The 16,840-nt window shown below is 36.6% G+C and overlaps 2 protein-coding genes across 12 annotated transcripts in view; one reads left to right on the top strand and one right to left on the bottom strand.

Annotated features, from left to right (window-relative positions):
• The first annotated feature begins 915 nt into the window (after positions 1-915).
• pgr (progesterone receptor) lies at positions 916-12,048 on the top strand. 2 transcript variants are annotated; one of them, XR_007829709.1, is made up of 9 exons: positions 916-2,346; positions 3,592-3,701; positions 4,393-4,509; positions 4,759-5,064; positions 6,730-6,874; positions 8,471-8,601; positions 9,145-9,302; positions 10,326-10,437; positions 10,909-10,995. XR_007829709.1 is itself a non-coding variant. In XM_051135287.1 (9 exons), the coding sequence occupies exons 2-9, from the start codon at positions 1,562-1,564 to the stop codon at positions 11,062-11,064; spliced, it is 1,908 nt and encodes a 635-aa protein (XP_050991244.1). In that variant the 5' UTR covers positions 916-1,239; positions 1,439-1,561; the 3' UTR covers positions 11,065-12,048. The 2 variants fall into 2 exon arrangements, 1 of the variants encoding a protein (XP_050991244.1); XM_051135287.1 differs by lacking the exon at positions 10,326-10,437 and having other exon boundaries at positions 916-1,239; positions 1,439-2,346; positions 10,909-12,048.
• Positions 12,049-12,328: 280 nt separating this feature from the next.
• Positions 12,329-16,840, bottom strand: part of LOC127180894 (rho GTPase-activating protein 42) — a 126,566-nt gene continuing 122,054 nt past the window's right edge. For all 10 annotated transcript variants that reach the window (XM_051135269.1, XM_051135275.1, XM_051135271.1 and 7 more), the window contains 3 exons: positions 16,265-16,327; positions 16,046-16,125; positions 12,329-13,794 (listed from right to left, as the gene is read on the bottom strand). In XM_051135269.1, coding sequence (XP_050991226.1) covers positions 13,706-13,794; positions 16,046-16,125; positions 16,265-16,327 — 232 coding nt within the window. In that variant the 3' untranslated portion in view covers positions 12,329-13,705. The remainder of the gene's footprint in view (positions 13,795-16,045; positions 16,126-16,264; positions 16,328-16,840) is intronic.

Raw genomic sequence — 16,840 nt, 5'->3', positions numbered from 1 at the left:
TGACTCGCAATGGTGAGTTTATGTCTCACAATTCTGATAAAAAAGTCAGAATTGCCAGTTTGTATCACGCAATTCCGAGAAAAAAAGTCAGAATTGTGAGATAAGGTTTTTTTTTTCAGTGGCGGAAACAGGCATACACCGTAAAAAATAAAAAACAATTTGTTGAGTCAGCTTAAAATAATTTGTTACCCTGCTGCCTTAAAATTTTAAGTTCAGTCAACTAAAATAAGTTTAGTCAACTTGAAATGTTAAGTTGTACTAAGTAACAACTTAGATATTTGTGTTTGCTAAACTTAACAGATGGGTAAGTAACCCAGCTGCCTTAAAATTTGACTGAACTTAAAATTTTAAGGCAGCCAGGTTACAAATTATTTTAAGTTGACTCAACAAATTGTTTTTACATGCTTCATAAGCAATTTGGCCTTATTAGAAGTCAGTCAGAGTGCATCAGAATGCTTTGATATTCATATTTCAGGGTAAAAACTATATAGATACTTTGAGGTTAGGATTTAAACAAAGGTTGGTGTCTTCTATTAATAATATGCTCAATTTAGTAAATGGAAAACCTGCATTTCATAGAACATTGCTTATTATTAGTCAAACATTAAAAAAATAATAATAAAGGGCTAATAATAATAGGCTACCAAATTTTTACTTTAAAAATATAATTAAACTTGAGCATTAGACACTTGGACTAACAATGCTTTAGTGGAAAATGGAAAATGATTTGATGTGAAGAGCAAATGATGCTTTGCTGCGAGGAAATGAGCTTCAAAAATCAAGAGAGCCCTTAACCGGCCTTCTGGAACCGGTACAGGATGTTCACATCACATTGATGAGTGACCTCAAACAAAGATCATTCGGAATATAAAACCAGCCTATATTCTTAGTAAGTTTTTCAGATGGTGCCGAGCATAGATGTCACAGACCGTTTCAGTTTAATTATGAAGCAAACAGGGCTAGTTTAGTACATAATTTTCATATTCAGTCTGGAAATTAATCGCTTGTCAAGCCTACTCCATGCGTAACTTCTGCGTAGATAAATTAGAAGGTCATCTTTTCTTTTCCCAGTCGTGCTGAGCACATTCATATCATATCTGGAGCATATCTGGATCATGTTGGATAATATTATTTTATTTTATTTGATCATTTTATTTCACTACATTATGACCACCATTTCTCCGTGACGATCTTGGTGACTTCACTCTTCACATTCTTACATGAGACGTGTATTTGATTGTATGTAATTGAAATTCTCTTTCTTCAAAGTATTGATTTGATGTAATATAGACTTTTATCCTTAACTCTAGTATTAAAAATAGATCAATTTCTAAGATCATATTAAATGTCATATATAAATATATGCGTACTGTTATAAAATACTGTAAAATAAATATTCTAATTAATAAAGCATATTTTTTCCGAGTTATTGGTTTAGATTTGGGAATAGTCGCAGAGACACGTTTGTACTGCCTCTCACCACAAGGAGTACGAGAAGTTTATACGCCACAGATCAAAATATCTAACCAAACAGTAAGGACGCATCTCGCCGGCCAGGTTTATGATTATGGAAACCAAAACTAACAATAAAATGGACACTGTGAACACTTCTCTCGCTGATTCCACAGAGATGAGGACTGGAATAAGTAGTTTAATGGAAACATTAAAGGAAGGGAGTTTTGGGCACGGCAGGGTCTCCGTGCGTAATTTTGGAGACGCGGGGTCTTTACGCAGCACTCCGCCTGGATCAAGCGGCGACGCTCTGGATCAGCTCTCTTTGCTTGACTTGCCTCTCGGGACCAAAACGTACACCGATCACATGGATGAATTTCTGAAAGTCGAAACCGGACAGTGGAGCGCAAAAACGCTTCTGCCCAGTGAGACAGATGTTTCAGAGAGTGCGTTTGTCAAAGAAGAGAACGAGCAGTGTCTCATCATGGAGCCACCCAACCCTGATTTCGATCTCGGCTTAAACATCAGCGCCTTGGAAAGCTGCTACGACCCAGGCGAAAGGAAACAGCAGTGTGAGTTTATTGAGGAGTCTTCAGCTTTGCTTTCATCTCAAGCTGTCCAACAGGTAGCTGTGGACAGTTCTTCTAACTTTCAGTTTGACATGGATCAGTCTGCACTGGTTTTGCCACATGCGAGAAGAGTATTCTCGCCTTCTGTGTTGAATTTCGATGGAACGAGCGCAGCTAGCATGATGTCCAAAACGGACGTTTCCAAATGGATTTCACCCGCGGACTCTCCGTTCTGGTATCAGAGCACAAATGAAGAGCACGCTGGATACTCTCCAGCAGATCGCTTCATCCCGCGCGCACAGACAGCCTACACGGCATTCCCAGGGTAAGAACGACTTGAGTTTAAGCAAAATAACCTTGAATTGTTTAAAGACGTAGAATTAAAATGATGTGTGTAGTGTTAATTAATTATTCCGAATAATAATCGTTTTGGAAATGTCACCATTTGCATTTATTGTATTAAAATAAATACTTAATTTTAATGTGCGTAATGGAACAAGAAGTTCTCTACTGAACTTTAATATCTGGAGCTGAATGGAAATTCTAAACAAACGATACAGCTTAAGTTTGACGCTAATTTGACGCTTGTTCGTTTTGGCTACTAACTGATTCAGTCATACACTGTAAAAAATTACTTTTATAGGTTGTGAACAAGTGAATAACATCGCAGAGAAAGAATTATACTATATATCTTTCTACTTAAAATCTAAAGTAAGACTAGTATAGGGAGTGCCTATTCGTAACATACTGGTATTAGTACTTATAAAGCACTTACTCTGCATGACCATATTCTACATCCCTAATTCTACCCAATGCCTAAAAAACCTTAACGACTACCTTACTAATTATTAATAAGCAGCAAATTAGTAGTTTTATTAAGGCAGAAGTCATATTTAATGGTTGGTTAATAGCGAGAGTTTGACCTTAAAATAAAGTGTGACCAAATCTAATGTTTAATTTGGTGTGTTACTTATCATTTCTGTCTAATTATTCTTGATTCTATTCTATTCTTTTCTGTTCTTTCTGATCTGTTTTTTGGCATACTCTAATAAATGTCATGCAGATCAACGATGCTAACAAAACAAACAAAGAAACAAACAAAAAAACATTTTTTACAATGTACATCACAGAGCTGGCACATTAAGGTTTTGGGGTCCACTTGGTGTGAGCCAAAACCAAAATGATTCCAGAAGCACATCTAGTTTAGCACTGAATGAGCTAACCATTAAAAATCACTTGATCAGTAAGTCAGAGGTCAGAACGTATTGTACAGTGACCCTATTTGGACATGTGTGGAACACTTAGAAGTGTGTGTGTGTGTGTGTGTGTGTGTGTGTTTGTGTGTCATTTCAAAGAGTACACTATGGTGCTAGCAATGTCATGGGTTTAATTTCCAGGAAAAGCAAGAATTAACAAATAGTGAATTTGTACCTTGAATGCAATGTAAATCCCTTTGGATAATGTGTCTGCAAAATGCATAAATGAAACATCTTAAGATTTGAAACCATTTGGTCCAAACCATTGCTTTGGAGATACCATCCTCAGAACATTGTGTCTTGTTTACATTTAGGATTCCATCTCAAAGACTTTGTGTTATATGTGGAGACGAGGCTTCGGGTTGCCACTATGGAGTTCTTACCTGTGGAAGCTGCAAGGTGTTTTTCAAGAGAGCTGTTGAGGGTAAGCAACATTGTCTTAATAATTTGCAGTTTTTCTCTGCTGTGTTGATTTACTTCATAAACAGGAAACTTCCCAAACAGGAAGTTACATATTGAGGGGGACATATTTAAGGGTTTCGGTTACCTCACAGCCATGAGCATGATTTGCCACTGGTTAGAAGATGGTATTGGGGGCGGGACAATCTTATTCTAGAGATCAACTGATTGGACAAAAATCTTCATTGTCCTAGTAGATGAAGACTAAATTTTTGGTAGTGGGTGATGTGGAAGCAAACAGCTATAAAACATAAATTGTGGTTGCATGGGTTTTTTTTTTTAATATTTTCAGTGTTGGTGCAGAGAGAAAATGTTATATCATGTTTCTATGTATGTGAGTCACGGTGTATACAGTGTCCCAGAAGACTGTTATTATCATTTGGACCAGTGTTCACCGTGTTCTTTCTCTGCCTTGTTATTCTTCTTATCTCTAAAGAGAGATATGTTAGAGCCACTATGTCTGACCGTGGCCATGTCACTATGCCCTGTCAGCCTTGCTTTAAACCAATTCACTCTGCACCTTTCTTTTTTCTTCGCTGTACTCTCCAAATCATCTTCCTTTAAAAACATGTTCTTCCAATGATTGCCGATGGAGAACTGGAATTGGTTATGTGCATCTGTGCTGACAGGTTTTTTTTCTTCTCACACTTGTCTAGGTCACCACAACTACCTGTGTGCTGGACGAAATGACTGTATTGTTGATAAAATCAGGAGGAAAAACTGTCCTGCTTGTCGTCTTAGAAAGTGCTACCAGGCAGGGATGATGCTTGGAGGTATCTTTCATATGATTCATTTTTATTAAAATTGCTAGTAATGTTAACTAAAGCAACTTAAAGCAACTAAGCCTAACATATTTTCTGTATTGAAAGAAATTGTGACCCTGAAGATCAAATAACACACTGGCTTCCACCCTGAAGACTCCCAACTATTAATTAATTTTCTAAAGTGCATTAGCATATTGCATAAATGTGACAAGATGTATAAGATGAGCCCTCATTACAGCACATCTGTGGGTTTTTTAGGCCGTAAAATGAAGCGGTTTGCAGGTGTAAAGGTCATGGGGTTGAGTCCATCCCTGATGTTCCAGAGTCCATTATCCCTGCTGGCTGATGGTCAAGCTGTGTCCTCCCTGCCCCGTATGCCGGCGATCCGTGAGCTGCAGCTGTCTCCGCAGATGATCAGCATCTTGGAAAGCATTGAGCCGCAGGTGGTTTACTCTGGCTATGACAACTCGCAACCAGAGCTTCCCCACCTTCTCCTCAACAGTCTCAACAGACTCTGCGAGAGGCAGCTGCTCTGGATTGTCAGATGGTCCAAGTCTCTTCCAGGTATCACCGTTACAATCAGCCTAATAAACATTTAAGATTACACTTTGAAAAAATATAGGTTCTTTATTGGAATCACGGCTTCTTTAAAGGAGAAGTCCACTTCCAGAACAACAGTTCACAAATAATTTACTCACCCCCTTATCATCCAAGATGTTCATGTCTTTCTGTCTTCAGTCGTGAAGAAATTATGGTTTTTAAGGAAAGCATTTCAGGATTTTTCTCCATGTAATGGACTTCGTTGGTGCCCCGATTTTGAACTTCCAAAATGTAGTTTAAATGCAGCTTCAAAGGCTCTAAATGATCCCAGCCGAGGAAGAAGGGTCTTATCTAGCGAAATGATCCGTCATTTTTTGCAAAAAATAAAAATTTGTATACTTTTTAAGCACAAAAGCTTGTGTAGCACAGGCTCTGGGATGCGTGTCCACGATGCTAAGAATTCGTAATGGGCTGTTCTTGAACGATTCTTTTATTTTGAATGAATCTTCAATGTGACTCGGAAAGAACGAGTCATCTCGGGGAGTGATTCATTCAGTCGCGCATGCGCAACATCCTATTAGGTTCTGCACTGGAATTAGTTCACCTGTTTCGAGTCCTTTGTTCATCTTATGGGGCTGTCACGTGATGAACGAACGACTCAAACCCGAAAACTTGTCAGATAAGAGGTAAGGTGAGCTAATCATAGACTAAAGACCCAGGTAAACAATGAATTAATCTTTTCTGTTTCTTATCGCATTATAGTTTTGTCTTGTTTGTAGTGTGATCAACGTTTGTGTAAGCAGTAGATGTGTTAGGGAAGTAACACATAACATTTTAATTATATTTTGCTAAAATGAACGAAATGACTCGAAAAAAGTTTCATTAATTTTGCTGAACAAGACTCAAAGGTCCAAGTCGGTAAAATGATCCGAACTTCCCATTACTACTACAAATCACGTCTAAGTTCATCATTTGTGTACTGAGTATGGCGAGAAAGTACACCTTTTTTTTCCCCCTACAACTTGAGAGGAGGACAACATTGTACCTTTTTGTTTGTACACAGCGTTTACAGCACTTTCTTAGTCTTTGCGCGGTCGCTTTGTAAACACTGGGTCTGTAGTTCCGCCTACGTTCCGCATGACCTTTAGGCGTGATTCAATAGTAAAGTTACGTAGTGTCAAGAACGCGCATCCCAGAGCCTGTGCTACACAAGCTTTTGTGCTTAAAAAGTATTTAAAATTTTTTTTTCCAAAAAAAAAATGACAGATTGTTTCGCTAGATAAGATAATTCCTCGGGTGGGATCGTTTAGAGCCCTTTGAAGCTGCATTTAAACTACATTTTGGAAGTTCAAAATGCTTTCCTCAAAAAAACATAATTTCTTCATGACTAAAAACAGAAAGACAAACATTTTGGGTGACAAGGGGGTGAGTAAATTATTTGTGAACTGTTGTTCTGGAAGTGAACTTCTCCTTTAACTGTGGAACCTCTCCATTGCACAACAGTTTCTCTTTAATGGAAACGATTCTTCAGATTAATAAAATGTTTTTCACAAAAAAGAAGAAAAGTGATTCTTTTTAAGAACTGTTCACTATGGCATTGCTGTCAAAACCTCCTTTTGGAACCTTAATTTTAAAAAGTGAGTTCAAAGGCTTTAATAAAGCTTTTTATTGTACTGCTATGTTTAACAGGTTTTCGCAGTTTGCACATCAATGATCAGATGACGTTAATCCAGTATTCCTGGATGGGTTTGATGTTGTTCTCGCTGGGTTGGAGAACCTTTCAGAATGTCACCACTGATTGCCTGTACTTTGCGCCTGATCTCATCTTGAACCAGTAAGTAATAGTAAAAACAACTGAATTTAAATCTTTTGAAGAGTAAAGGCCCCTGGTATACTTAAAGCAAAATTGGAAAACAAAGTGGTATGACGCCATTTCGAAACAAAATCAGGCCAAAATAAAGTTAGTTTGGGATTTTGTATTAACAGTTTGCCAAAGCAAACTTTGTGGAAAAGTGCTATATAAATAAACCGCATTACAAAAAAATTAAGGGATTGTGAAGAGGAAACTGCAGACCTGGCAACCCTGGCTTGAACTACGGGTAGTTCATAGGGTAAAATAGAACAAATGCTAATGTTGCTGCATAAAAAGGAGAAATCTACTTCCAGAACAAAGATTTACAGATAATGTCTCCCCCCCCCCCCAGCCCTTGTCATCCAAGATGTTCAGGTCTTTCTTTCTTTAGCCTTTCATTTCAGCATTTTAACTCCACATAATGTACTGATATGGTGCCCCGAGAACTTCCAAAATGCGGTTTAAATGTGGCTTCAAACAGCCGAGGAAGGAGGGTCTTATCTAGCGAAAGATCGTTTAAGCGTTTAAGATTAAAAAGTATATAAATTGTATTTTTTTTTAATGAAAATAACTTCTTCCTCGGCTGGGATCGTTTACAACCGTACTTGGGATCGATTTAAACTGCATTTTGGAAGTTCAAAATCGGGGCACCATATCAGTCCATTATATGGAGAAAAATCCTGAAATGTTTCCCTCAAAAACATAATTTCTTTACGACTGAAGAAAGAAAGACATGAACATCTTGGAAGACAAGGGGGTGAGTACATTATTGCTCTGGAAGTGGACTTCTTTAATGTGTTAATATTGCGTTAATAATATTGGCTGATGGCCGAGTCCATATAATTGACCGATACACTGGTGCATCCCTAGTTTATTTTGATCTTAAGAGGACAGCGCACCAAACACATATGTTTGTTAACAGTATATTGCTACTCAGATATTTTAACTTCCAAGCAACAAGCGAAAAAGAACCTTCTGTGAATATTTCAAGGGCTTTATTACATACTTTTACTGCAAAACAACATACACATTTTCTGATGCACCTCTGTTCACTGACAAAATTGAGCTATTTCATACCCTATTCCTGAAAAGTGTCAGGAATCCTAATAGCTACATTCAATAAACTGGTGTATATATGTGACCCTGGACTACAAAACCAGTCTTAAGTAGCAGGTATATTTGTAGCAATAGCCAGCAATACACTGTATTGGTCAAAATTATACATTTTTCTTTTATGGAAAAAAATCATTAGGATATTAAGTAAAGATCATGTTCCATGAAGATGTCCCAGCGTAAATACATCAAAACTTTAAAAGGTGATTTTCTCAATATTTAGATTTTTTTGCACCCTCAGATTCTAGATTTTCAAATAGTTGCATCTCGGCCAAATATTGTCCTATCCTAACAAACCATACATCAATGGAAATCCTATTTATTCAGATGATTTAAAAAAACAAATTTCAACAAAAATGGACCCTTATGACTGGATTTGTGGTCCAGGGTCACATATATGCATTAAACAACAGAAATTGAATTATGCATATACTCAGTGTTCTCATACAGTTGTTTACATTTCAGTGATCAGCTGAGAAGGTCTCCAATCTACGACTTGTGCTTGGCTATGCAGTTTGTTCCACAAGAATTTGCCAACTTGCAAGTCACAAAGGAAGAGTTCCTGTGCATGAAGGCTTTGATGCTCCTCAACACTGGTAATAAATCCTCTCTGACCCATAAAACTCTTACCAACTGACCCTCTACAGGTCAGATCAGTGTTCCAGAATGGAATATTAACAGTCTGGACAATCTTAAACCAATGGCCCTGTGCCAGTCTGCATGAATAGAGAGAGATTTATGTTTGGCACAAGGTGAGACCTTGAAAAGTGCAACAAAGTTCAATTCCAAGCTAACAGTTTTCAAATGAGAACAAAAATAATGCCTTCCAAATATGCTGATTGCAACATTATTTTTCTGATAGATTGTTTTCAATCAACAATGTAAGAAACGATGTAGCTAAGTTAAACTTAAAGCTGTTGAAAGCGATGTTAGCTATTAGACATCTGGGTTTAGATGGTAAAACTGGCAATGCAGGATGTTGTCAGCGAAGATATTTTTTTTTACTGTGATTTATAGGAGGAACATTTTATGCATGGTGAAATAGCTCACAAAAACACATTAATGCTGTGGTAAACTCTTAACAGGACCTTTGGCAGTAGTGTATTGGTAATGTTTTAAAATGGATGTATTTGTGACAGTTCCTTTGGAGGGCTTGAAGAGTCAAACACAGTTTGATGAAATGAGACAGAACTACATCTGCGAGTTGACGAAAGCCATCCAGCTGAAGGAGAAAGGAGTGGTGGCCAGCTCACAGAGATTCTACCACCTGACCAAACTCATGGACACCATGCATGAGGTACAGCACGAGTAAAAATATAAACAAAAGTTGTAGACCAAATAAGCTGCTGAACTTTCTTAAGACAATGCTATTTTTTACCTCAGGCTCAACATAAAAGCAATGGAACAAAATAAAACTTAAGGCCTGTTCACACCAAAAACAATAACTACTCTCTCTAAAGAAAAAAAAAAAAGGCAGGGGACCTATTACCAAAACATTTTTCTGAGGAGCTCTGTTTATCGTTACATTAGCTTTTGCTATTAATTGTAATTAAAAAAGATAATGTTAATTGATTTCAGGGACACTACTTATCTATTCTGAAATTAGTTGAAATGAATGTAGTTAACTACTATGTACTTACATTTAAATTAATCATTTGGCACAATGCACATATTGTTTACATACATGTTTTTACATTTACATTTAAATAAATTAAATAAAATTATGCATTCAAATTAGAGGCTCTGACACCATCATTTACACGTTAACCCACTCTTAAACCTACCCATACCACCAAACTTGTCCCTAACATTACCACCTCAATAGCAGCAAAATCGTTTTGCAATACAGTGCACAATAAGTACACTGTAATACTTTTTTAATGTAATTACATAGTAGTTAAGGCCACCAGATATAAAGTAGGACTGTTTTTATAAAGACAACTATAGCAATAACTATATTAGCCCCCACACCAACAAACAACATTCTGTTTATTATGCACAAGCTCTTTAAAGGGGTCATCGGATGTAAAGTTCACTTTTACATGTTGTTTGAACATTAATGTGTGTTGGCAGTGTATGTACTAATCCACCCTATAGTAATAAAAATCCATGCGGTGGTTTTTAATTAATCTGTAAAAATGCATCACACCGACAGAGGCCGCTCCCACGATAGTTGATTGACATGAGCGTCTTACCTCAGACCAGTAACCTCAGTAACAGTCTGAGCGCCATTGTTTCGATGCTGGAGCAGGGATGTAAGTTAGACAAGAATATCTGGCTAAACGTGCTAAATGCAGCTAAAGTAATCAATCTCTCACAGCAGCTCATCACTCCACAGAGAGAAGAGAGGGGCGGGCGAGCAGAGCCCATTTGCATTTAAAGGAACAATCCCTCAGAAAGGAGTTGATTTTTGCAGAGCTGATTTTGACAAGGTAAAAACGGTGTTGTTTTTCACAACCATTGAGAATTTTTAACCAAAGTATATTACAAACTTTTCATTAAGACCCTAAAGAATCATATCCGATGACCCAGTTTAAGACAGTGATTCCAACAAATGCGTCACATTGCTATATTTTAATATCATTACAGCTGTTTTGTGGACTTTCATATTCTCACAGAATCAGAATCACATTAATAAAACTTTATACTTACAGTTACTGTCCTTGATGTGAATAACCCTTTCATCTGTTGTTTTGCAACACACGGAGATAAGCTGTTTGATGTTAGTGCAAAAAAGACATCAAATGAATAGTTTATCTCCAAATGTGTAATACATGCATCAAAACTTTCATATGAAATGGTGTCACATCACTAACGAAGCAGCTTTTGCCATCACTTGTCATATATCAGAATGCACAAAGCATGATAGACGAAACTGTGACGTTGACTTTATCTTTGTGTAGATTGTAAAGAAGGTCAATCTCTACTGTCTGAGCACATACATCCAAGCCGACGCCATGAAGGTGGAGTTTCCAGAGATGATGTCAGAGGTCATTGCGTCACAGCTGCCGAAAGTGCTGGCGGGAATGGTCAAACCCCTCATGTTTCACAACAAGTGATCCAGACAGAATGATTGGGTCTGGTGTAATTAAAACATCTTTCCATATACATTCCTCCCCTTATAATAGTCATAAGTTCTGGGGCTGGTTGCATGAACTGCTTAGACTAGGCTTACAAACTTAGTCTTCTATTTTTTTTTTCTTCAAGACTAGTCATAACTATAAATTCAGTTACAAAAAGGTAGTTTGGTCTAATTTGAATCTGAAAAGTAAGACTGATTACCTCTTGGGTAACCGCTAGTTGGTCAAACTACCTTTTAAGACACAAGTCTTAACATGATGGTTATGTTTATGCAACTGGACCCTGATGTTTTAGTTGAAAATCCACAATTTTTAGTTCGGAGAAAGAACCAGAATACCATTTATAGGCTAATAATAAGGATAAAAAGTGCTGTATCATGCTGTATTATTAAACCTGCTATTTACAGAACACCACAGTCTTACATATTTCTGAGCATTTTATGATAAATAGACAAAAATATAACTTAAAACAGTCTTAAATTGTGGAAAAAATGTGATATTTGGATTTAACTAAGTTCTTTCTTTTAATGAATCCTTAAATGTTGCTAAAATGTTTGTGATTTTTGAAATCTATTAGACTCTAATTTATGGTTAAATTGTATTTTTTTAAAAAATCTTAGATTTTCAGGAAAAGTGTCTGAGTGTGACGAAAAGGAAATGCTTATCTGTCTCACTCTGATAAGTGTCAAGCGGACAGTTTTCATGGTCAGATCTTACAAACGCCCAATGCCAGCCACCCTTGATTGTACTTTTACGCAGTATCCGCTCACGTCACGTCAAATGAAAAGTACATGTGAAGTATCTAATAAAAAAAAAACACTGATTGTGTACAATAACAATGTTTGAAAGACAAATTACTCAATTGTATGGCTGAGAGAGCACTGTATAATTACTGCAGCATTGTATAATTTGATCCAGTCTGATGTTTATTTTTAAAACTGAATATTAAATGCTTTATCAGAGAGCAAGAGCATAAATTTGAAAAACACTTTTTGAATTATCTATTATTTCCTCCCTGTGACCTTGATGGTTTAGCTGAAGGGAGTATCAGTCCAACATCAGCAGTCAAGGGCACGGAGCATTCCCATGTATTTAATTGGGAAAGAACACTGGGATCCTGGCAGCCGCCTCCTTTCCAAATACTTCTGATGCCATACTCAGATCTCTGCCGGAATGAAGCAATTGATGTCTGAGATTTACTTCTGATGATTTAGCTTTTCTTAAATGGAAGACAAGAAATGGGTCTCATTTCATAAATTTATTGGCAGAACAAAAATGAATTAAGCAGAAAAATATATGATTTACAAAATCATCCATATATAAATTGCTATCATCTAGATCTTCATCAATTCATAATACAAGTTTGGAATGTTTCATTATGGGGACAAAAAGATGATCGGAACGTACCACATTGGTGTTGCTGACACTGAGAGTGTCACTTTAAACTTCAAAAGGAATAACATGACCTGAACAGCAACAATGAAGTTATTACAGCAAGACTTGATTCATTAGTATTTATAAAGATTACATTTTACTTGACATTCTGCAGTGACCTTGATCCACTCATGCTCTAAAACTGAGATTTAATAATGTGTATCAGAAAATATTAGACATTTCAGTTAAGAATAACTGGAACACTTTCAATTGCGTTCCACTGATTTGCCTGAATAAAGCAAGGGTGCTGATATTTCAGCACAAAACTGGAACATTTCACTGTCTAACAAAATTGAATGGCTGATTTCAGTACTGCATGTAGAATTATGTTGATCAGTAACATACTTTTTTATTTACAAAACATATTAACAGCATAATGTGATGAATATGAATAATTGAAAATGTGTAAATGTAATTTTTTGTCCCTTTAATGTCAGCAGCACTCAAGCTGCATAACCAAACCAGATACTAATTTTCTCCAGCATGATTTATAAATGTTCCAAAGAGCTGGAAATTTGACCACCATTTACTTAATTGATTAGTGACCTAAAAATATTACAGATTTTTTTTGTTATAGTTTAAAATGTTCAAAATCCTACAAATATGGTCTCAGACTTTTGAACATTAAAGACCGTAAAAGTACATACATTTATAAGGAGATAAACCACACACAGCACAGTTTGGCTGAACTGAGTCAAACATGACAATGATTCACAACTCAGATAATTAGTGCTGAGGTTTAACATTCTTCTCCTTCATTTCAAGGCAGTTAACTTTGAGCTAAAATAAAACAAAGCCTGTCTTTTTAGACCCATTAGCTGATCTCTCTTGACAGAATTACAGTATTCCACCACACAGTAGACCTAAAAGGACCATTTAGTGCAGCCCGTCGCACCTCCTGATCTCTCAGTGTATGTGAATTTGTGTATCCAGACTAAAGCAGCACGTGATGTCAATTTTAACATTCATACCTCAGCGAAAGCTTTGCAAGCCAGACATTAATCACCTTTGTGCTGGATCATTGAGGTTTGTGTACCATACATGATCTCTTTATATTTAATGTCATGTTAATGGCACAGTCCACTTACATATCCGTCAATGACTGAGTTATACTTAAAGCTCTTGGTCTAAAATTGATGTCACCATGGATACCATGAATTGCTTGGCCTCTGCTGGTTAGACGCTGTCAGAGGAACACTACGTAATTTTCAGGAACGAGGCCTGTTCTGCCTTCAAATGTTGCCTGGAGCCAGCCCGGTTCCACCGACGGATACACTGCACAGAGGAAAATGAGAAACAATAAGATGTGGAAGAGACTTGACAGGAAAAATCTATAGTATTATTACTTAAATAAACAGGGGCACGACAATGTGGCCTTAGATATATAGTATAGTATAGACAATATTGTACATAGTAAAGAAAAATGACAACTTATAAATTTAAGTGTTAACTTAAAAGCCTTGTTTCCTGGCACAAACAACAGCCAAAAATAAAATGGCATTGTTTTGATGGGGGCAGTGAAATTGTAGGCAAAAAAAAAAAATAAAAAAAAAAAAACAGTCAGCAGAAAATGTCCTTATTGTTAAGCTTATGGCTTATTGAGGTGTGCTATTATTTTTCTAAGTGATGTGACCTATGACTTTTGCTTAGTGGATTAAACAGCTGAACAGCTTAGCTTAAACTAAAACACTCAGAACACCATATCAACTTCAAAGCAATTACATTTTTCCGGCCTTTTGACCATCTGAGTTCATCTAAGACAAATGCAGCATGTGTAGAAGTCCTCAGTAAACTAAACACTGAAGACATTATTTTTACAAGTGATTTGTTTAGCCATTATCTTCACAAAACAACAGTAACCTCAGAAATGGGGGGCATCAGTGAACTGCATATGCAGGGTTTTAATTAATGATGGATCGGGTCAGTTTGCTCCAATAAATTACCCCCATAAAGCTTTCAAAACCTTACAAATGACTCATCCTGTAATGACGCATTTCTCTGAACTATCAAAGCATCTGTTTAGACTGTGAAGCATTAGGCAGATGAGATTGGAAAATAAAGAGGTTTTAAATTATTATTTTTTTTTTTTTACAAGCAGAGCTTTCAAAAGTCAACAGAGTGAGAAGGCTGATGGGTAAGAGGAGGTTTATGCTGTGCTGAGTGTTTGCTGAGCTCTAGAGAGGGGAAGGCGCTGCCTTCAGCAGGTTACTGTGACCTGTTTCAATGCCCTGGTCAGCAGCCAAGTGTGTTCCTTGCGGAAAATACATCCAGCTATAAAATCCCAGTCCTGACGTGTACAAAGAACAACAACAGATGGCCGTTCCACAGAGCAGACACAGGAATGTATTATTTTCTATCAATATTAATGCTCTGGCATGCAGCAATGTGCATCAGTCCAGTCATAGTTCATTCTCTCTATGGGTTTTATAACCATCACCGGAAGTCACAAAAGATGTACATATTTTTAACATCCTCCAAAACACATTCTCAAAACAGCAGATCGATAGAGAGACAGAAAGTCAGATAGATAGACAGATAGACAGACATAGAAAGTCAGACAGACAGAAAGACAGACAGACATACAGATAGATAGATAGTCAGATAGATAGATAGACAGCCAGATAGACAGATAGATAGATAGATAGACAGACAGACAGTCAGATAGAGAGATAGATAGATAGATAGATAGATACATAGATAGACAGACAGACAGACAGACACAGACAGACAGATAGATATATATATAGATACATAGATAGATAGATAGATAGATAGATAGATAGATAGATAGATAGATAGATAGATAGATAGATAGATACAGAAAGTCAGATAAACAGACAGGCAGACATATAGATAGATAGATAGACATAGACAGAAAGTCAGATAAACAGATAGACAGACAAAGTCAGACAGATAGATAGACAGATAAACAGACAGATAGCCAGATGATTGATTGGTAGATAGATAGATAGATAGATAGATAGATAGATAGATAGATAGATAGATAGATAGATAGATAGATACAGAAAGTCAGATAAACAGACAGGCAGACATATAGATAGATAGACAGACAGACAGAAAGTCAGATAAACAGATAGACAGACAGAAAGATAGACAAAGTCAGACAGACAGATAGATAGATAGATAGATAGATAGATAGATAGATAGATAGACAGAAAGTCAGACAGATAGATAGACAGATAGACAGACAGAGACATAGACAGATATATAAAGTCACACAGGCAGACAGACAGACAGACAGACAGATAGATAGATAGATAGATAGATAGATAGATAGATAGATAGATAGATAGAGACAGATAAATAGACAAAGAAACAGACAGACAGACAGTCAAATAGATAGACAGATAGATAGATAGTCACATAGATAGATAGACAGACAGACAGACAGACAGACAGACAGACAGATAGATAGTCAGATAGATAGATAGTCAGATAGATAGATAGATAGATAGATAGATAGATAGACAGATAGACAGATAGATAGATAGACAAATAGACACACCGTTGGAGAAGTGAGCCCCCTGTGGGAAGCTGAGCTCATTGTTGTGTTCAGCTTCACAGGAATATATGGCTTTGGCATCTCTGTGGATTAAAATCAGAAATGATTTATGGATATGCTCATACACTGTTTTAAAAGGGAATTTGTTGGTTTTAGTTTTTGACATTTGCCATCAAATATATATGAAACAGTGATGTTTTTATCTGTCGTGTTCATTGTTACCTTCCCAAGGGAGGAGGTTTTACAGCTGATGGGTTCTCAAAAAGCAGAGCTCTGGCAGCCACCCTGGAACATACAACCATGCCAAATGTCAGGAATGTCAACTTAATGAGCTGATGTCACCAGGATTAAGCTGAATGAACAAATCAGTATTTAGCTAAAACAGGTAGAAAGAATTTTACCCTCACATATACAGTAAAAAAACACTATATTAATTCTAAAATTCTATATTCATTACTGGTAAATTTAGACTTGCATACCTTTTTCACAGGCCAAACATTTTTCAATTCAACATGTTGCTACACTTAAAGATGTACAGTTCATATAAGCAAATAAAAAGGTTTTGGAATCAAGTCTACTTAAGTGAGTTGTGATGTTTCTTTTCTTCTCTGTCATGACAAGTCAAATTATATATCCTTCCCTGGAGAGAATGTTTAAAAACCAGTGCTAGGTCACATCAACCCCTTCAGTGGTTGATCCAGCATCTGCTCTAGAAAAAACTGCACAATGTTTTTTCACTATGTATCCTGAGTAATGTTTTTACATTTCTCATGATGTAAGGTTTTTCTAAAATCTGAC

This window comes from Labeo rohita, chromosome 18 (genome assembly GCF_022985175.1).
Source record: "Labeo rohita strain BAU-BD-2019 chromosome 18, IGBB_LRoh.1.0, whole genome shotgun sequence".
Taxonomy (NCBI): Eukaryota; Metazoa; Chordata; class Actinopteri; order Cypriniformes; family Cyprinidae; genus Labeo; species Labeo rohita.
The sequence above is the reverse complement of the archived record's forward strand: the minus strand, read 5'-3'. Positions and strand labels throughout refer to the sequence as shown.

Bases quoted from the DNA above. Each gene is read 5' to 3' on its own strand.
- pgr (XM_051135287.1), top strand. From the start codon at position 1,562: ATGATTATGGAAACCAAAACTAACAATAAAATGGACACTGTGAACACT. The intron at 4,510-4,758 runs GTATCTTTCATA...TGGGTTTTTTAG, and splicing joins GGCAGGGATGATGCTTGGAG to GCCGTAAAATGAAGCGGTTT. The intron at 8,602-9,144 runs GTAATAAATCCT...TATTTGTGACAG, and splicing joins TTTGATGCTCCTCAACACTG to TTCCTTTGGAGGGCTTGAAG.